At 43.1% G+C, this 22,382-nt stretch overlaps 1 protein-coding gene across 5 annotated transcripts in view; it reads right to left on the reverse strand.

Annotated features, from left to right (window-relative positions):
• The window catches only part of TENM1 (teneurin transmembrane protein 1), a 1,319,062-nt gene that overhangs the window by 398,416 nt on the left and 898,264 nt on the right, over window positions 1-22,382 (reverse strand). For all 5 annotated transcript variants that reach the window (XM_073641092.1, XM_073641091.1, XM_073641090.1 and 2 more), the window contains 3 exons: window positions 20,753-20,963; window positions 18,632-18,733; window positions 13,195-13,392 (listed from right to left, as the gene is read on the reverse strand). In XM_073641092.1, coding sequence (XP_073497193.1) covers window positions 13,195-13,392; window positions 18,632-18,733; window positions 20,753-20,963 — 511 coding nt within the window. The remainder of the gene's footprint in view (window positions 1-13,194; window positions 13,393-18,631; window positions 18,734-20,752; window positions 20,964-22,382) is intronic.

The following is a 22,382-nucleotide window of genomic DNA, read 5'->3' on the forward strand; positions in this document are numbered from 1 at the left end:
GGGTGGAAAGGCAAGCGACAACTTAGATGTTAAACCCTTCCGTGTTTCTTCACACAGGAACAGGTAAAGCGGTACGCTCTATCTCCGTTAACTGCACGGAGGGAGGTTAATGCACACGGAAAGGGTAAGACAGTTCGCACAATCTCCAAGAACCGCAGGGAGACATGCGACCGTGGGAGAAGCAGTAGCCCTGTCTTTGATACAGGCGCTACGCTATGGGGAATGGCGCTAAAGCAGTTCACACAATCTCCAAGAACCGCAGGGAGACGTGTGACCGGACTAGGAGCAGTAGCCCTGTCTGCGATACAGGCGCTACGCTAAGGAGAAGACGCTAGTGTGCGGGAGAGAATTCCGCCAGGTACTCGTGCACTCAGCTGGCGTGCTACTGGACTGAGCCGACCCGCTCAATATGGCTCTTAGAGGAGCTCTGGAGATATGCGTGCACAACCAAACAGCTAGCTCAAATGATCTGAGCGCGCCACCATGTTTGTGGGCGGGTCTTTTTAAAACTAAGCCCTGCCCCACTGTCGCACCATTTGTGACGTCGCCTGTGACCAATTAGGCGGTGCCAGGTCACCGGGTCAGCTGGTTCCTGAACCACCAATCACAGTGCGCCATGTCATGGGCATGCTCAGTGTGATGCATTTTAGACTTAGGCTGCAGTGGCCTAGTCTCTCTCCACAACCTGTGCTTCATGTTGCTAGGCACAAATACACAAGATACCACTTGTACCTCTCGTGCATTGGCTAGGCGTTGGGACTGACAGTGATGCTGTGCAGCATCAGCCCTGGCTGAACCAGACTGGGAGACCACAGAATTTACTGATGATTCAGAACATATTTCTGATCCAGCAAGCGCCCGGCGCCTAACACTCTCCCGTCAGAACAAGTTTTTTGATGGTTTCTCAGTTCACTCATTCTACAGATAGAAATATACAGTGCCACAAGTAACCTGCCTCAATAAGTGCTAAATAAATGCTAAAAAAAATCAACATATGCATTTCTACATAAAAACGACTTGTGCATAAGTTCAGTATTTTGAACTTCTTTTGACAGGTTCAGGATTCCAAAGATGTGAAATGGTCAAAAAAAAGAAACTTGAGCATTCTTCAGATGGCTTCAGCTTGGAAATTGTTCACTAGTTTTTACAATACAAATACAAAATAAACACCGGTGGACAAAAATGTCCCAACAAGTGCTCAGGAAATTACCAAAAATATTCAATAAGAGATGCGAGTGAACATGCCAGCATCTTTTGTCCTGAAGCATTCTTTCTCATCTCTTTGGTATTTTCACGAGGGATTTTTGAATTGTCTTTAGCCACTGACTATTTTTTATACTTGTATAGTATAAACAAGGAGAACCTGTCTGAATAATGGCCAGGTCACTTCTTTTAACTACTTAGATTTTTTGGAAACCGGAAATACTCAGCTGATAAATTTTGCGTCTTTTGGCGATTTCATTCCCAGCTCCAACAAATTGGGTGGAGCTGGGGTGGGACGCAACAGCTTGTCTAATTCGTAACGAGTTATCTGTTCCCTACACAAGAAATCTCACTCCAGTTTCTGACAGGAGTGATAATTCTGCCATAGTGCACAGGGGTGTACGCCACTCATCAGACACTCCAGATTCATGAAGAGGCATCAGGAACATCTAACCCCAGCATACCCAAACATAGACTACATGACATTACATGTGTTAAGTGTCGTAAGCACATATTCCATTAATGGGGTTCCCATTTACCCTACCTTACTCCAATTTGCAGGTGCTGTATCTAGCTTCATTTTGGCTTTTGTAGCCCACAAGACCTACTATTCACCCTCCAGGGATTTGTTCACATTATGGTTGCAGCTTGCCTGCTTGGCATTTCTCTTATAACAGTTTTGTGTTGTAGGGTTTGTTTCCTTAGCACCGCATCCTAGGGGGGGGGTGTTCTACCTTCACAGGTATTTATTTACCTGTGCTACCTCATGCATTTGCACTTTACATATAGGTCTGTGGCTATTTAATACAGGTTCTTGGTATTTTTTGTCATTTTTTTATGCATTTGCACTTTGTGGATGATACACATTATAATGTTATTAGGTCCAAGGTTGGCCACCTAGCAATCTAATCCATCTGGGTTACCATTTATGTGGATTTTCAATGCATCATGTGTGGGCTCTTCGCTTAATTGATTATTGTATAAGCTACTTTATAAACACCTGTTCTATGGTATGGAGAGAATCTTTGCCTTATCATTGGGCTGGTTCAGTACATTTTGGGTTGTTTTTAATAGTTTTTAGATGTTCATATTGTCTGTATTAATCATGTGCCAATAAAAGACTATTATTATTTTCTATTATTTTACTGTGAGATCCCCGTTTCTTGCATATCTTTTTCTTTTTGTCTGTTCAGTGTTCTATGTGCATTGGGTTGATCTCCAGTTACGGTGAGGTGGTGCCCACCCCTTTGTTTAGTTTTCAAATATTCCATTGTTACTGCAAATGTAGACCAAAGGAACATTGTTGTAGCTGAGATTTGTGTTATGACTAGTGTTGAGCCACCCCCGTAGTGTTCGAGTTCGGTTCGGTTCGTCGAACACCCGTGTGTTCGCCGAACTGTTCGTCGAACTGTTCGTCGAACACCTTCGAACACCGTTAAAACCAATGGCAGGCAAACAAAAACACATAGAAACACATAGAAAACACCTTCAAAGGTGTCCAAAAGCTGACAAACTGCTCAGAAGACATAACTAACACATGGAAAAGTGACAAGTACATATAGTCATGCGAAAATAAAAGAGGTGGAGGAGTAAAAGGAGGGGGAGACACAGATATAGGCATGTCATGCCCTTCTAAAATCCAAAAAGTGAGAAGCCGACACGGCCAGTCCGCTCCTGCCCGTGCCACCTCCGTGTCGCCGGGTTTGTGCCAGAGCCGCGGTGAACCCTGACGGCCAGCCCCCCTCTCCCAATACTGGTGCCTGTCCGCTGGTGGGTCGAGCGAGCCCCCCTGTGGTGGAGGCAGCTCTAAGCTTTTTAATTTAAATTGTCTCTCTAATTTGAATGAATACACTTTAAATCCATTTACAAGGATCTATTGGAGGGCAAGTCTCATGCCAGCAGCCGCGGTATTCCAGCTCCAGTAGCGTCCACTAAAGCTGCTGCAGTTAAAAAGCTTTTATAAGGATCGAGCTCGGCTGTCCACCGCAAGGCATCCTACTGCCAGTCCCAGCCCCTATGCCTTGGGGTGCCTCCTGATGCTCTTCACTAAGTATCCCATGGTCCCGAAGCATTTCCTTTGAAAAAATTAAGTGTCTAAACTACAGGTGGTGCAGCTTGCTTAACAGCCGGGATAATCCGCTCACTAGCAGACACTGCTACTAGGCACAAAGTATTTCCTGGGCTAGATGCAGTTAAAAATTTGTAATTAGATACTCTCGTTGGATGCTGAGAAAGCATTCCATAGAGTCTCCTGGCACGCCATATATGATTCTCTTAAAAAGCTTGGGGTAGGGGTCTAGGGGACCCTTTTATAGCCAAAACCACGGCCCTGTATCGCAATACGTCACCTAGGCTGAAGATAAATGGAACTGTAGCACCCTGAGGGCTCGGTTGCTACAGACGTATTGCACCTCACCCAGAGGTGTGATATCTCACTCTCAGGTAAGGATGGAGTGTGGATCAGGACCCGACACCTGCATGCATTACACCACATTGCCGTGGGGCAGGGCGACCAATATGCCCCTGAGATGGGCACGACAGTCCCTGTCCCTGGCTGGAGTGGGGGGAGGGAACACTAAGGAAGGGGAACCCTGTAGTGCAGGAGCAGGGAGGAAGCAGTTCCTGGGTGCATTGAGAAGGGAGTATAAAAGGTGGGCACCATCTTAGTTCAGTGCAGAGAAGTCTGAGCAGAAGTGGCAGGGAGCAGGGGCTCTGCATGAGCTCTGCTCCGGAGGCGGGCCTAGTAACAGAGGCCCAGGCCTGGAAGAGGGAGAAGGAAGGAAGAGGAGCGGAGAAGGCTCCAGGAACGAGGAATGAAGGGATCCCAGGGGTGCGGACGGGCGAGTCGCCACCGCACGCCCGAATCCACCTGCGTGGAGGGGTCAGGCCAAAGGGGGAGACCGGTCCCCGAACTAGTGGAGGCAGGAAACGACCCTCAGCTAGAAACCGGAGGCTCTGACATTTTATGTGGCGCAGCCCCTCGCTACACCCGCTAGGAAGGCACCACATAGGGTCAGGGAAACTGGCGCCAAGTTTACCAAGAGGAGGCCCGAGGCAGCCGGACAGAAGTGTTGGTAAGAAAGGCCAGACAAAGGACACACAAAGGGGGTCCTGTGAAGTGCTCCAAAGTTATCTGGGAGTTGTCTGAGCCCCTCACCTGGTGAGCACAGTACGACGTGGGCAGCCGTTACCTGCAGACGTGGTCTGGATAATAAGAACTGTGAGTAAAGGCCCTGAACTGCATCACTGACTCCGTGTCGTTACTGCTGCTGCCCTGCACCATCACCCCCATCCTCCGCATACACTGCCCTGAGGCTATACTCCTCCCGTGGGGAGTTATGCTACGCTCTGCTGCACCCACAACACCAGCCTCAGTGGTCTGCCCTGTAGCGGCGGTTCACTCTGACCGCAATCCACGGGTGGCGTAGTCGGACATTTAAACATGAAAACCACATAAATAGTTCCGCCACTGGTTTGACCGCCCTGAGCCACGGAACTGGGTCGCCGCCACGAAGACTACAACCACCAGCATCCACCAAAAAGGGTCCGGCTCCGGGTGTCCCAAGGCCCAGGGGGTGCGTCAGAACATTTTCATCACCTTTCACAATCACCAATGGGACAAGGCAGTGATGTCCTCTGTCCCCTCTCTTATACATCCTAGTGACGGAGCACCTGCTCTCATCAATTCGCCATAACCCCAATATTAGGTGGATTGAGGTGGGAGGCACCGAGTACAAGTGCTCTCTATTTGCTGATGATGTCCTAGTATATATCACTCAATCACATATATCCATCCATGCTGTTATGGCTGAAATAGATCACTTTGTTACATGGTAAAATTTTAAAATCAATGCAGCGAAGTCTGAGGCCCTCGATGTCTCCCTCCCCAAATCCATATAGGATTCCATCCAGTCCAACTTTCCCTTTGCCTGGCCCTCACAGGGTATCAAATACTTAGGAATTCCTATTCATAGAGACCTCTCCCATCTATGTTATCTTAATTTTGGGCCCTTTATTGAACAACTCCATACAGACCACGGTTGGCAAGTTAGAACTGTAAGATTCACTACGTGAACCACTGGTGTTTTGTGGAAAAGCACATGTACACTGCGTTCCAAATTATTATACAAAAAGTGTTTAGGAGTGATAAGGGAAGAATTTGTTTGTTTGTCAGTTAAACTCATTGATGGTGATGTGTGTCAGGGCTCTTTATATCACTGTAAGCAATTGCAGACACCTGTGCTAATTAGTTTGGCAGGTGTGTCCAATGAAAGGCAAGACTACTTAAGAAGGCTCTCTCACATTATTAAGCGGCCTACATTTTCTGCCAAAATGGGAAAGAAAAAGGATGTGTCGGCTGCTGAGAAGCAACAAATTGTGGAGTGTTTAGGTCAAGGCATGACTACAATCAACATTGTGCGATGATCAGGATGAAGTGTCTTGGCAATCAAGAAGTATGTAGCTGATTCACAGTACACACGTGTGCGTGCTGATAAGGGCAAATTGAGGACTCTTTCCTACAGGCAATTACGTCAGGTTGAAAGAGCAGCGGCAAAAAAGCCTTGTCATAGCAGCAGACAAGTTTTTGAAGCTGCTTGTGCCTCCAACGTCCCCCGAACAACAAGATGCAGGGTCCTTCAGAGGTTTGCAGCTGTGCATGCGCCATCCTGTCGACCTCCTCTATCCACTTCACACAAGCAGAAACGGCTCCAGTGGGCCAAACATTACATGAAGACTGATTTCAAAACTGTTTTGTTCACGGATGAGTGCCGTGCAGCGCTCGATGGTCCAGATGGATGGAGTGGAGGATGGCTGGTTGATGGACACCCTACGCAAACACGGCTACAGCGCCAACAAGGAGGAGGTGGAGTAATGTTTTGGGCTGGAATCATGGGGAGAGAGATTGTCGGCCCCTTTAGGATCCCTGAAGGCGCTAAAAATGAACTCCATAATGTATGTGGATTTTCTCAAACAGCACTTCCTGCCATGGTTCAAGAAGAAGAACCGTGTATTTCACAGCAAGATCATTTTTCTGCATGATAATGCACCATCTCATGCTGCACATAAAACATCTGCATCTCTGGCTGATATGGGCATAAAAGGGGACAAATTTATGGTGTGACCCCCATGCTCCCCTGACCTCTACCCCATTCAGAACCTTTGGAGCATCATTAAAAGGAGTGTCTATGATGGCGGGAGGCAGTTCACATCTAAGCAACAGCTCTGGGAGGGTATTCTGTCCTCATGCAAAACAATTGAAGCAGAAACCATCCAAAACCTGACAAATTCAATGGACGAGAGAGTTCAGAAGCTCCTTTCGAACAAGGGGTCCTATGTGAAAATGTAACATCACCTAGAATAAAGTTTTGAGTTGAAAACTGTTTGATTTCAGTTTCTAACAACCTGCTAATGCTTATAATTTCAAAAATGACCATTTTTTTGGTCTTTATTAAAATGAAAAGGTTGATCGAAAAGTTTGGGGGATCTAAGAGTGTGGCAACCCAGTAGTCATGATTACTTCAAATTCTGACAATATGAGGGTCATGCTGCAGGTAGTGCAGCAAGAAGGCACTTATGTGCCTTGCGCATCTCGGAGCCCCAAAATTATTTTCCGGGCTAGATGCAGCTAAAAATTATTTTTAATTTTAAATCTGGTGAAGCTTTAGTATGGATGGCCTAATAGGATCAGTGCTGCACACTGCTACAAAGCCCAAATTATTTTCCAGTCAAGATACAGATAAACATGATTAGTAATTTGAAAGCTTAAAACGGTTGGTAGGGTGATTTTAACCAATCATCAAGCTTTTACTCTCCCCAGGATGACACAGGGGTAGAAAAGTCGTTTCGGATCCATGATTTGTTCATCTTTATGAACGTGAGTCTGTCTACATTATCAGTGGAGAGCCGCGTGCGCTTATCTGTCAGCACACCACCAGCAGCGCTGAACACACGTTCAGACAGAACGCTGGCTGCAGGGCATGACAAGATCTCCAAGGCGTAAGTGGCTAGCTCCGGCCATTTATCCAGATTGGAAGCCCAAAAAGAGCAAGGGTCCAGTGACACAGTCGTGGCTTCAATGTTTACTTGGAGATACTCCTGTACCATCGTCTCTAGGCGTTGACTATGTGTCAGACTTCTTGTCTCCTGTGGCCTTGCAAAGGATGGGCTAAAAAAGTGGTGAAATGATTCCGCAAAATTGATGTTACCAGCAGATACTGTGGTTCTGTTAAGGTTTGAGTGCTGAACACTTGACGGTCCCACGGTTGGCAAGTTGGAACTGTGAGATTCACTACGTGCACCACTGGTATTTTGTGGAAAAGCACATGTAAGATTCTGCAACAGTCTCTGCTGATACTCCTGCATGCGTGCATCCCTTTCTATGGCAGGAATAATTTCTGCAAATTTACTTTTGTACCGGGGATCTAACAGTGTGGCAACCCAGTAGTCAGGATTATTTCTAATTCTCACAATTCGAGGGTCATGTTGCAGGTAGTGCAGCAAGAAGGCACTCATGTGTGTTGCGCATCCAGGAGCACCAAGTCCCTGTTGTGTTGGTGGCGAGGTAACAATCATGCTTCCTTCCTCTGTCCTCTCCCCCCAACCTCGCACAACAGAAATGTGATCAAGGTCTCCCTCATCTGATGAGTCTTCCATCAGTTCGTCCTCCACTTCTTCCTGGGCTCCTGCACCTTCCTCACTAGTTTGGCTGCTACCATGCGCCCTGGTAAAACCATCTCCCCCACCCTCACATGCCTGCCGCCTTGGTGCTGCCGACCGTCTGGACCTTGCAGATGTTAGCCCTTCCGCATACAACTCCTCCTCCTCTACTTCCTCCACCTCCTCTTGTGCCACCACCTGACTCCGAATTCTGTTTAACATGTGCTCCAGCATGTAAATCACCGGAATAGTCATGCTGATAATGGCATCGTCAGCACTAAACATCTTCGTCGCCATTTCAAAACTGTGCAGAAGGGTGCATAGGTCCCTGATCTGAGACCACTCCTCCAGCGTGATTTGCCCCACCTCTGAATCTCGTTGGCCCAGGCTATACGTCAGAACGTATTGCACCAGGGCTTGTCGGTGCTGCCACAGTCGCTGCAACATGTGCAGAGTTGAATTCCACCGGGTAGGCACATCGCATTTTAGCCGGTGAAGTGGCAGGCCCAACGACTTCTGTAGAGATGTAAGTCGCTGAGCTGCGGGATGCGAACGGCGGAAGTGAGCACACAGCGACCGTGCCCTCTGCAGAAGGCCATCTAGTCTGGGATAGTGGGCTAAAAATTGCTGGACAACCAGGTTCAACACGTGAGCCATACAAGGCACGTGTGTGACATTGCCCCGGCGAAGGGCCGCACCCAGGTTTGCAGCATTGTCGCACACGGCCTTCCCTGGTTTCAGGTCCAGTGGAGACAACCATTCATGAAATTGGTTCTCCAGAGCTGACCACAACTCCTCAGCTGTGTGACTCACATTTCCCAGACATTTCAATGTAAAAACCGCCTGATGACGTTGAGCCCTACTGCCAGCATAGTAAGGAGGTGTGCAGGATCCCTTCTGCGCAGTTAGAAAACTTGTGGCATGACCAGACAGGCTTTGGGTGCAGGTGGAAGACCGAGAGGAGGTTGAGGAGGCAGAAGCAGTGGAGGAACTTTGACATAAAGAGGATTGACGCACAACTCGTGGGGACGGCAAGACTTGGACAGCAGCCCCTTGTCCTGCTGTCACCATAGTTACCCAGTGCCCAGTCAGCGACATGTAACGCCCCTGTCCATGCCTACTCGTCCAAGTGTCTGTGGTGAAATGCACCCTGTCACACACAGAGTTTCTCAAAGAAGCGGTGATGTTGTGTGCGACATGCTGGTGGAGCGCAGGCACACCTTTCTTTGAGAAGTAGTGCCGACTGGGCATCTGGTACTGGGGCACTGCGACGGACATAAGGTCTCGAAAATCCTCTGTGTCCACCAGGCGGAAAGGCAGCATTTCTGTAGCCAAGAGCTTGCAGATGGTGAAATTCAACCTCTTAGCTTTCTCATGGCTAGGAGGAAATGGTCTTTTACTTGTCCACATCTGAGGGACCGAGGGCTGGCTATTGTGCTTAGACGGGGTTGATAAGGGTGTCCCCGGCAAACTGCCGGTCTGTGAGGAAGATGCAGGTGGACATGTTAGGTTGCCTTGATCCAAAGGTGGTGCTATCGATGTCGGACAGCGCTCAACACCAGCTGGTGTTACCACCTCCAAAGAAAATGATGACCTGCCAATCACGCTGGCTGTTGCGGGTAAAGAGGTGGCAGGTCTGCGCCCCAAAACAGGTGTGACTGCTGTCCCCCCAGTCACAGAGGATGAAGAGGCCGCGGATGCACAAGATATGGCAGACGGTGATTGGCCCGGCCGGCTAGGCCGCATTGTAGCACACTGAGCTTCCCACTGCAACTTATGCTTCATGTCCATGTGCCGGTTCATGCATGAAGTACTCAAACTATGTATTTTTTGGCCTCTACTTAGCTTTTGCTGACAAATGTTACAGATAACACGAGTTGGGTCATCTTTATCGATCTGAAAAAATGCCCAGGCTATGCAAGGCTTAGCACCCATGCGACCTGAAGAGCCACCACGACTTGTGGTGAGAGGCAGAGTTGTGTTTGAGGATGCAGTTGTTGACGTGCTTCCAGTACTACGTCTCTGTCCAGGAAGGCGCAACCTGACCTCGTCGTCACTAGCATCTTCCTCCACCTCCTCTGCTGACCTCATCTCTTGGCTGACTGTGGGTTGACAGTAAGTGGGATCTCCGACCTCATCATCATCACCCTGTGCGTTATCACACCCGTCGTCCTCAGAGCCAACCTGTTCCTGCCCTGACAAAAAACTAAAGTTGTCGCTCCAATCAGGTATTTGAGTCTTATCATCGTCTTCCTCATTGTCTCCACCAACAGGAGTTACAGTTTGGGAATGAGGGTCTACATTATGGTCAGAACCTTCTGCGTCTGGTCCTGGATCCGACTCATAAAGATTCTGGGCATCAGTGCAGATCATTTCCTCGTCTGGATTCACAGAAGCGCTGGAGTCGACCTCTGATTCCCAGGCTATAGTATGAGTAAACAGCTCTGCAGACTCAACCATCTGTTCTACCTCATACTCAGACAGGCAGCTGGAGATTTGGGAGCTGTGAGGAAGCAAGTGCGATTTGGGTGACACCTTTGAGGACTGGAGTATTTGTGATGTTGAAGTTGATGTGGAGGAGAGCCCACTTAAAGGAGCACTTGATATCCGTTGAAGCACCTGCTGTTTTTGTGCCTCATCTGGAATTTGTAGCGATTGGCGTGGCCGTAAGAAAGGGATCTTATCACATTGTCCGCTAAAAGAAGTAGACATTTTAGTTTGGCTGGAAGATGGTCTTTCTTCTGCAGATGTTACTGTTGCTTTAACACCTACCCCACGGACACAACCTTTTTTCCCCTTCCCAACACGCCTATTCCCCTTTCCACCAGCAGCAGGCCTTTTTCCACTCATTTTGGTGGTTAACTAATTCACAACTCTGGAGTTGTTTGCACAAAAAAACAATGGATGGTAACCGAGCAGAGCTGAGTGGCCAAACTGTGGTATTAGGCCAAAATTATTGGCTGGGTTAGATGCAGAAAAAAATTATTTTGAATTTGCAACCTGATGGAGGTCAGTATAGATGGACTAATACAAATAGTCCCACACACTGCTAGAAGCCCAAATATTTTTTCAGAGGTACTGTAGATGCAGATAAAAATTATTTTTAATTTGCAACCTGATGGAGGTCAGTATAGATGGACTAATAGACCAAGTCCCACACACTGCTAGAAGCCCAAATATTTTTTCAGAGCTAGATGCAGAAAAAAATTATTTTTAATTTGCAACCTGATGGAGGTCAGTATAGATGGACTAATAGACCAAGTCCCACACACCGCTAGAAGCCCAAATATTTTTTCAGAGCTAGATGCAGAAAAAAATTATTTTTAATTTGCAACCTGATGGAGGTCAGTATAGATGGACTAATAGACCAAGTCCCACACACTGCTAGAAGCCCAAATATTTTTTCAGAGCTAGATGCAGAAAAAAATTATTTTTAGTTTGCAACCTGATGGAGGTCAGTATAGATGGACTAATAGACCAAGTCCCACACACCGCTAGAAGCCCAAATATTTTTTCAGAGCTAGATGCAGAAAAAAATTATTTTTAATTTGCAACCTGATGGAGGTCAGTATAGATGGACTAATAGACCAAGTCCCACACACTGCTAGAAGCCCAAATATTTTTTCAGAGCTAGATGCAGAAAAAAATTATTTTTAATTTGCAACCTGATGGAGGTCAGTATAGATGGACTAATAGACCAAGTCCCACACACTGCTAGAAGCCCAAATATTTTTTCAGAGCTAGATGCAGAAAAAAAATATTTTTAATTTGCAACCTGATGGAGGTCAGTATAGATGGACTAATAGACCAAGTCCCACACACTGCTAGAAGCCCAAATATTTTTTCAGAGCTAGATGCAGAAAAAAATTATTTTTAATTTGCAACCTGATGGAGGTCAGTATAGATGGACTAATAGACCAAGTCCCACACACCGCTAGAAGCCCAACTATTTTTTCAGAGCTAGATGCAGAAAAAAATTATATTCAATTTGCAACCTGCTGGAGGTCAGTATAGAAGGACTAATAGAACAAGTCCCACACACTGCTAGAAGCCCAAATATTTTTTCAGAGCTAAATGAAGAAAAAAATTATTTTTAATTTGCAACCTGATGGAGGTCAGTATAGATGGACTAATAGACCAAGTCCCACACACTGCTAGAAGCCCAAATATTTTTTCAGAGCTAGATGCAGAAAAAAATTATATTCAGTTTGCAACCTGATGGAGGTCAGTATAGATGGACTAATAGAATGATGCTATGCCCAAAAGATTTTACTTCACTAGGTGCAGTAAAAAAATTGGTATTCTATACACAGGTGTTATATCTTGCAACACAGATAGGCTACTCCACTGACTAACACACTCTGCAATAGGCCAAAAAGGATTAGCTTTGCTAGATTCAGCCAAATGCTGTGAAAAAAACTTGCACAGCACTGGCACAGACCTGCCTGGCAAAAACTGATAGGAACTCATGTAACCTAGTCCTGAAAAGGACTCCAATTACAATTAGTCTTTACTCCCACAACCTATCTATTTAAGAGCACAGACCTGCCTGATAAAAGTCGTAGGAAATGCTGTAACCTAGTCCTTAAAAGGACTGCAATCACAACTATTCCCTACTCCCAAGCTATCTGTATATTTGTGCGAAAATTGGCTTGAAATTAACAAGGTATAGCGCACACAGCAACAGCGGTGCCGTCTAACACGCAGCTGCAGCAGTGAGAAAATGGTGGCGACGGGGAAAATGGCTTGGTCTTATAGGGCAAGGACATGTGACATACACTGCCAATGACACATGCCCTTGCTTGTGTGAAAAAAAGCACTTCGCTCCGTGCGTGCGCTGCTGATAGGCTGACAGATTGCACCTCCCCACTGCAAATGCGGGAAAGAGAAAAAAAAATGGAGATCTTCATTGTTCCTGCAGAGATCCATCCCCTGCCCCTCCCCCCACCCTGCTGTACACTCAAACTGCGTATTAACATTAATTTTCATCATTACTGAGAAAAAATCCAGTTATGATTTTGGTGCACGAACAGTTATCGAACATAACCTCCAACAGCCGAATTTTTCTCAAATTGTTCGTGTTCGCCGAACGGCTCGAACACCGCCCAAAACAGCTCGAATTTGAGATTGGCGAACAGTTCGAGTAGAACAACGCTCATCTCTAGTTATGACAACCAGAATAAAGACACCAACAGTTTACACTGCTGGATAGCTACCGATCGCTAGACAATGGCACACAACAGAAATCATTAGAAAGTTACTTTTTATGTCATGATTAGAACTATATTCATTTTTCTGTATCTCTATGTAGGATATATAAATTCCACCACCAACCTTCTTCACAGATTTCTCCTTTGTATCCCGGTACACAGATACAGACCCCCATAATACAAGTCCCATGACCTCCTGAGCAGGTTGGGTCTATGCATTGCTCCTCTGGAACATCACATTCTGCTCCTTTCCATCCACTCCTGCATACACAATGGCCCTTTTCATATTCCCCATTACCGCTGCAGAGCATTGGACATGAATCTAGAAAAAAAAGAGAAAACAAGTCAAAACACAGTTAAATAGTAAATAATTGTATTAGTGGCTAAATTCACAATACAGCCACATAAACCAGTGTAAGGATAGCGTCAATGTTCAATGTACAGTTTTGCCTGATGAAGAGAATGGACCGTTCTTGAAACACAAAGCAGATTAAATAGCTTTTATACCAGGACTTGGCTTGTTGATCTATCCTCCTTGTGCAGGGCCTGGACATTATGGCTTTCTGTCTTTTTGTCCTAAATTATCTCAGCTCCATGCGATGAACAGCGTGAGCCTACGATTGGTGTAGCAGCAGTTCAGCGGGGCTTACGCGCCTGACCCAGAGTTGTGCATGGCTAGCACAACCTAGTCATGTGAGCACCTTGTTAAATATTAATTATGGTTATTCATTTTTATTCTCTGCTCTCTACTGGGTATATTTGCTGACATGACATTTAGGTTATTTCTGTACACTTAGCTCAGGGTAGATGATAGTACCATACATAGAAACTGTTAGAACCTTGCTCTTAGGTTTTTTCTATTGCTGGTCACATGACCTTGTTGGCCTATTTAGTCCTGCTCCGCCCTTCTGGCTTTGCTGGACTTCATTGTATTACTACTCTTTAGCTAGCCTGTGCTCAGTATCTAACTCTGTTAGTTTGCTTGGTCTTCGGACCTCTGTGTTCTATATATTTTGTTTGTTCGTCTGTCTGCTACTATTTCTGTTAGGAGGTGTCCATTTTGCTCCCAGTCCCTAGTACTTGTAGGGATTCCTTCCCCACATCTATAGGTCTCCGTACAGACTAGCTGAGGACTTTAACAGGTCTGATCGCAGGATCAGGTTCCCTGTTACATCGTAGGGATCAAGCTGAGTTCTATCGTAGGGACAGATCTCCTCTCTTTCCTTAGCTCTGGTAGCAGAACATAACAGAAACAGGTGCTATGTGAGACATATATAAATCACGTGACACACAAAAGGCTGATCACTTTTCACTTGACATCAGTCGGAGGGTCTACGTCCAGAAGCTGACATGCTTGTGTTCCTGTCCATATGGCATTTTGGGCCTACACACACAGAGGCATGTACTCCTGAAGTTTACGATATCCTGGGTAAGCAGCTGAGACGTACTACTACAGTCTATTGTAAATTGAACGGACACTCATGGACTAGCAACTAATCTAATAAGCTAAGTATGGACAAATGGACAATCTCTTTGTAACTACTTTGCATATTTTATATTTTGCTGTAATGATTCTTTTTGGTGGATAATCCAATAAACCACTACATTTTTTCTAAAAATTATTGTGACATTTTCTTTAGAGTATCGCATCTGGTAAGAAGTCCTGAATAAATAAATATACAAAATATGTATATTTAACACACCTTCTTTATCAACGCATTTTATCTACCTGATAAATACACACTTGGAGCGCCATTCTTTGTTTTTTTCTATAGCACTAGAACGTGTCACACGGAGGTGAAAATGTAGCCTTACTCTGCAATGTCTGGTATGATTTGTATATGTACCCTCTGAATTAATATATAAAATATTAATAAAATGTTCTCATAATGCACTCTATACATATTTATCTTTGAACTACCGTTTGTTCCTCCATAAAATAACATACACACTGACGATTTATTAAAGTGTGAATGTGAACAATTAAAGATGTCACAGATCATCAGCATTTTTATGAAGGTATCATTTTGATATTGTGACTGTTTCTATGTCACTAAGACATAGAGACATTGAGACATTACTTACAACTAAAGACACATCTTCAGCCTTGGGCAATGAATTTACTAACACAGCAACATCATTAGCCTGCTGTCGGCCACAAGGCAGTGTTCTCACCTAAGATGACACCAAGCAATTATAGTAATTAGTGGGATTTATATTCAGAGCACTTTTTTTCTATTAACATAATTGATTTTTTTACTGTACTTGGAGTTCTCTGGTAACCTTAAAATGTATAGTGGTAGTAGAAGCAATTCCTAAAGGACCTTCAAATATTTATCATTTCTATCTAGATTTCGTTAATTGACTTCTTAATGCTGCTAAATAAATCATCATATATCAGTAGTGGAATCAATAGAATTAACCTGTACCATCACTAACATATAATGAAAATGACTTCACTCCCTTTAAATACAGGGCCAAATGAGTTGTGGTACACCACAGGGTTATTCTCCTTACAGGAAGAAGGAGCTCATGTAAGACGCTAAGTGTCTTGAGAAAGTCAATGATAGAATGCGCTTTAAAGTTTTAACCTGATGATTGCTCAACTGGAATGTAATTCCCATAGGTCCCTGCAGGGTGCATACTTTATGAGCTAAATTTACACCATGACTCCTTAAACTTCATAAACTCTGGCCTTGTTTAGAAACTTTTAGTCCTGTTATAATAATATTAAGGCACTGTTGTGTCTGAGAAGGAAAGGAAGGTACATCCAGTGATGGATCAATAAAAAATTATTTTTTATTGCAAATCCTTTAAAATCCAGACATAGAGTAGATGCAGACACGTTTCAGACTAAACGTCCTTAGTCACTGTATATGACTAAGGGCGTTTAGTCTGAAACATGTCTGCGTCTACTCAATGTCTGGATTTTCTTATTTAAACCAAAGTGGAAGTGAAGCTATCGGGACAGCAAAAGGTTTCTGAAATTGGAACATCTGTGCTGAATTTTTGTTTTTATAGAATATTCACCAGTTCAATTGTTTTTAATTTGAAAAACATTCAAATAAATTGTCTCTAGACAACTCTTTTAAATATATTAGATTGAAACTCAAAGTCTTACACATTATCCAGTTAAATATAACTTTGCAATATACTTTCCATCACTCCATAGTAACATACTGTTCCAGCTAGTGTTAATTTAATTGATGCCTTCCATAATTCAATTAGCGCTTTCATAATATAAATTGAAATATAAGAATTTCTGCTTTTTCATATACATTTTAAAACAGCAACATTAAACTACTGTTAAAGGAAATCTGTCAGCAGGATTTCACCCCACCAAACTATTTACATGTGCATGTAGCTCTTTCAAAGACAAGTCCAGCAATATCTTTACCTGGCCAGTCCATTTCTCCATTACTAAGAAATCAGTTGACTAAAATCATAGGCAAATGAGGCTAAAGAACTATTTGTAGATCTGAAGCCTCTGTCACTCCAGCTCTATTCCCCGCCCAACACCACCTCCTCCTGCTTGACTGACGACTCCTTTGCCTGAAGTCACACAGCATGAAGGTTGTCAGTCAAGCATGAGAAGGCAATGCTTATCAGGAAATAGAGCCGGAGTGACAGAGGCTTCAGAGCTGTAAATAGTTCTTGAGCCTCATTTGCTTATTAACTCAAATGTTGTTTTCTCAGTAATGGAGGGATGGACTGGCCATGTGAAGGTATTGCTGGACATGTCTTTAAAAGAGCTACATACACATGTAAATATTTTAAGCAGCGAAATCCTGCTTTTAAAATATATGTTGACAATACTAACAAAACAGCTTTATTCATGTAATTTTAATATTTGACCTTAAAGGCTTTCCAGGTGGTGAACTTCAACAAATGTCATTAGAGTCACACTGTTGGAGGGCTGCATACTGGATTTTCATTATTCTTGAGAATAACCAATGTCCCAGGATTGATTTTAATAAAGAGATGACTATACATAAGTAGCATTCAGTCTGCGCTGTCTGGACTATAGATATGTCCTAGAGCTGTGTTTTTCAACTTTACTCCCATCAGGACTTGATTTAAAGATATTCTATGGAGTCAATCTCTGTGACAATTTTGTAGAGATTTGCAATTATTACATAATCTTTGCAATACTAAGGAAATTCTGAAATATGACATAAGAGAATTAGGGTTTGTGCTTATTCACTCAGTTTTGCCAGAGGAAGATGCTCCAGGAAAGCGCCAGCAGTGTTTTTCCTGAAGCATGTTTTTTGATATCTCTTTGATTCTTTTTGTGACTTTTCCACCGATGTATTTTTTTCTAATGGTATATGTGAAGTTGTGAGTGGCTTCTGGGCTGAAGTTGCTAGAAAAATGGTCAGGTAATTTCTTTTAGATTTCAAAGCCTGAAGAAGTTAAATGAAGCTCAAAAATACAGCAAGTCGTTTTGACATTGCAGTGCACATGTTCCTTATTTTTACCATTATTAACGGCTTTTTCAGTTGGGTTTCTGAGCGCACTCTCCTGAAAAAGACGCCGTATGCATAAAACTTAATACGCCAGAACGGAGGAGCCAAAAGAAGAGTCGTATTGGCTATACATGCTGTATGTATCATCAAATTTTCAGTTTTGACTGGAGGGTTGCTTTAATCACTAATGTATGGCTATACTTATATTTTGGATGGAAATCTATCCTATGAATTAAGGTTTATTGTTATTTACTTATGAGGCAGATATGTGGAAAGCCTTTACTGCCAAAAGAATTGGCTTTCAGGAGGATACGGCATAAATCAGAAGATATAATTCAGCACCAATATCATCTTGGATAAAAGGAAATATAACTTTATTCTGATATATTAAAATTGTAGGATCACACCTATTAATATAATGGCAGCAGACGTGTTTCAGATCAACGCCTTAATTATTGCAAAGGTTAAAAACATTAGCCCGAAATGCGTCTGTAAGTTTTATCTTTGTTGTGTTTTTGTGATTTTAATAAATCAATATTTACTTTTTTTCAAAGAGGATTTTGTTCCTGGATTGTTCTTACTGATACGTTGATGACGTTTCAGTTTCTGAGCACGAGACCTGGGTTTCTTATTGAATATCATCTGATCACTGAGCTGACTACCTTCCATTTGTATTTGATATTTTGATATGACATCTAGATTCTGTGTCTGTCTCAAAAACGTGGTCCCGGCTTGCGCTGTCTGGAGTGAATACACGATTCTCTATGAATTTTGAAAACTCTTGAGCAGGTTCTCCTTGATGAGAACCTCACTCTTAAAGATGAGGTGTTGGGAAGAAAGGGACTTGTATACTGGTTTTGGTCAGAAGTTCCTTTCCAGAAGTTTTACGCTTGGCTACTAATACTTTTATCAATGAGCTAAAAAAATAGGAATTTGCTGGTACCATCTTGTAATACTTCACTATGTTTGGATATCAAAAAAGTGTGCATTCTGTGTCCCACACAGGGTGAAAATTAAAAGGATTCTTATGTTTCATCAAAATACATTAAACATTCAAATGAATGCAACTAATGAGAAAAAAATGTGAATCCATACCTCTAGAACAATCTGGTCCCAAGAATCCTGGGAAGCAGTGGCAATGCCCGGAGATGCATTCTCCATTCCCATTACAGTTGGTTGAGCAATCATCCATCATTTCTGTGAGTGAATAAAATGGCATAAAGTCGACTGTGTTAAAGTTTGGATTCAGCTATGAAGGTAATAATGTGCTATGAGTGACTCAATTGCAAAGAAATTGCTGCAAATTTACCTCTGCAGTAAAAATAATCGTGCTAGCTTTTATTCTCATACACCGAGACCCTAAATAAGTATTTGAGTATATAGAAATCTTTTTTCTTCAGATGTCATAAAATCAGTGATATTAGAGAAATATGATTCACTTTGAAGCATAGTATGTAAAACTGAATAAATAAATGTTAAAATGGAGTTCTGGGATGTGAGATTAATAAACTTACAATGTCACTTGCTCAGGTTCGATACATGGTAAAAAAAAAAAGATAATTTGTATGTGGGAGTCTTCAAAAAGTTTAATGGCACCAATACATCACAGGCACGACACAAGCTTTGCCGGACTGCAGCAGATGCAGAATTTATGAAGAAAACACTGAGTTTGATGAATATGGAATAAATGGTGGTGACACATCATTTAGATTTACTCGAGGATATGACTAATTCCTCATACATCAAGTTGTACATGTACCTGAAATGATCCATAAGTAAACCTGTTGTCAAAATTATCCTGTGGACATTATCATCATTTATTCTGAGCTGAGAACAATAGCTCATAGACTTGTGCTTCTCCATCTACATAACTAATGCTTTCTAAAACTTAAATAAGTAGTTTCTACTTTACAGATAAATTGTAAAATCTTCAAGCACAGAATAGTCATCTTGTAAGTATAGTGTATGCCAGTTTAAACCACCAGGACTATTCTTCCTTGTTAAAATCCGTCACCAGTTTTTGATACGACATCTGACAGCAGCATAATGTAGAGACAGAGACCCTCATTCCAATGATGTGTCACTTACTGGGCTGCTTTCTGCAGTTTTGATAAAATCATTATTTTATCAGCTGATGATTTATCAGTTCTCTGAATGCTGAGCTCTGTATAACCCCGCCCACACCACTGATTGGCAGCTTCCGGTGTACACTGTGCATAAACAGAAAGCTGTCAATCAGTTGAGGGGGCATGGTTATACAGAGTTGATGATTTAGCAGATCTCTGAATGCTGAGCTCTGTTTAACCCCACCCACACCACTGATTAGCAGCTTTCTGTGTGCACTGTGCATAAACAGAAAGCTGTCAATCAGTTGAGGGGGTGTGGTTATACAGAATTGATGATTTAGCAGTTCTCTGAATGCTGAGCTCTGCATAACCCCGCCCACACCACTGATTGGCAGCTTCCGATGTACACTGTGCATAAACAGAAAGCTGCCAATCAGTTGAGGGGGTGTGGTTATACAGAGTTGATGATTTAGCAGATCTCTGAATGCTGAGCTCTGTTTAACCCCGCCCACACCACTGATAGGCAGCTTTCTCTGTACACTGTACATAAACATAAAGCAGCCAATCAGTACAGGGGGCGTGGTTATACAGAGGACTACCTGTGAGTAGGTTTACTAGTCCACTAGTGGTAATCACCTGCTGATGAAACACTGATTTTATTAAAACTATACTAAGCAGCACAGTAAGTGACACATTGCTGGAATCAGGGTTTCTGTCTCTACATTATGCTGCTCTCAGATTAGATGGCAAAAACCTGACGATAGATTCCCTTTAAGTGTAAACATTTTTAAAAATGTAAAAAAAATAATCTACAGATGAAAAGAATGTTATAAAAGTTACAAACGCTTCCAAATTTGATATACTTGTAATATGTATCATGTAATCTGTAGTCAGTGGGGAGCCGTTGTTGGAATTTGGATGAAAAATACTAGAAAATGGCAGTAAATGAAAATGTACTGTCCTTCAAGCAACCAAATTGTGTGGAATATGCTGTTACAATGCTTTAAATTTACATTAGATTTCACCCTTTGCATTTTACCAACTCATAAATTGAACTGTACTATGATACTTTTGAGAAATCTTCGCCTGGGTTTCATTGTTCTGGAATGTCAAACATTGGTTAGTGAAGGAAGATGCGGAGAACACTTACCAATTGCTGTTGTTAATACAATGACTTGCTCCATCTTTCTGCCATCATTGTAAAAGGCTAGATGCCAGGCACCTTGATCCATGTATTCAATGAAACCCGTTTCTTGTAGAGACGGCAGAAAGATGCTACGAGGTGCATGCTGTGGGTTTTCTGCATTTTTCGGTTCTTGCTTCTTCAAATGTTTTCCATCCATCAGTTTTACAAAATCGAACTGTGCAAAGATCAAGCGCAATTCACATTAGATCCAACTGGATATAGGGTTCATAGTTTTTAAGGTTGAAGGTAGACATAAGTCCATCCGGTTCAACCTATAGCCCAACATGATTCAACTTTTCAGAGAATTGTGGACAGTGTTACATGACCAATTATTATAATTCCATGATATTGTTATACAATTGATAATGTCAATTCTGGCCAAACATCTATCATGTACCTCAGGTTACTGTAATCAACTGGTTTCTATTTTAATGAATGCAAAGTAGATTGTATCTCTTCATGTATACACTGTTCCAAGATACTGTATCTCTTGTACTGCTCCAATTCTCTGGAATGAGATTCTTCAAGTCCACAGGCAATCAAGATCTTCAAACATTCACTAAAAGAAATTGTCCACTACTTGGGCAACTCCTTGTCGTACCCCAAACTTGGCCCCTATAAAAAAAAGCTTATACTCACCCCCCATGCTGGCACTGTTCCTGCGGTGTCACACTCGCTCTCCCTGGGGCTATCATGCTGTTGTTGTGACACGTGCCCCTGGCGCCCAATCAGCTCTGGTATCACTGTCTCCACCTCCTGTCAAATTGAACATGAAGAGGAAGTCAGATCAGCTGCAGCCCGGACTTCCTCTTCATGTTCGCCAGCGCTGATTGGGTGCCTGGGTCATGTGTCACAACAACCGCACAAAAGCCCCGGGACTGTGAGTGCTGACACCGCTGGAATGGCGCCAGCACGGGAGGAGAGAATAAGCTTTATTATTTTATTGAGGCAAAACATTCAGTTCAAGAAGGGGTTGTGCAAGTAGTAAATATCAGTCCAGTAGGCGGTCCTCCTAATGATAGACTGCTATCTCTGCATGCACAGTAATACAGGGAAGACTGTCAATCACTGAGTAGGACCGCCCACTGGAATCCTATGCTACAAACACCAAGGATTTCAGTTAACAAAATACAAGTTATACTGACGTTTTTCCCAGAAAAATGTAGATCAATGTGATCAGCTCCTCTTATTCTACAACATCCTGCCTGAGGACTAGATACCATTTTCAACATAACATGGTCTCTTTCAAATGGGAAATCCACATATATGTGATGATGAAAGACTTGGGGTCTTCCAAAGAATAAGCCTCGTCTCAGTGAACCCCTTTGTGCATTGCCATTGTTTTGCTGGAGATATCTGTACATCCATGCAGCAGTGAAGCTCTGTATAATCTGTAGAGTGCTACATTTGCCTAGGTTGAGAAATGAGTCTGAAATGTTTAATCTCATGTGACTTCCTAAAGTTTCAAAAAATTACTTATATTACAAAAATAGGGAAAGTGCTCCTTGTGCAAATCTGTGGATCTTGTTTCAATAGCAGATAGTGCACTGCTCAGCTGGGGAGGTTGTGCCTAGCAGGCACAACACTGGAGAAG

This window comes from Phyllobates terribilis, unplaced genomic scaffold (assembly GCF_046119375.1).
Source record: "Phyllobates terribilis strain yellow unplaced genomic scaffold, ASM4611937v1 Scaffold_7__3_contigs__length_470593459, whole genome shotgun sequence".
Classification (NCBI taxonomy): domain Eukaryota; kingdom Metazoa; phylum Chordata; class Amphibia; order Anura; family Dendrobatidae; genus Phyllobates; species Phyllobates terribilis.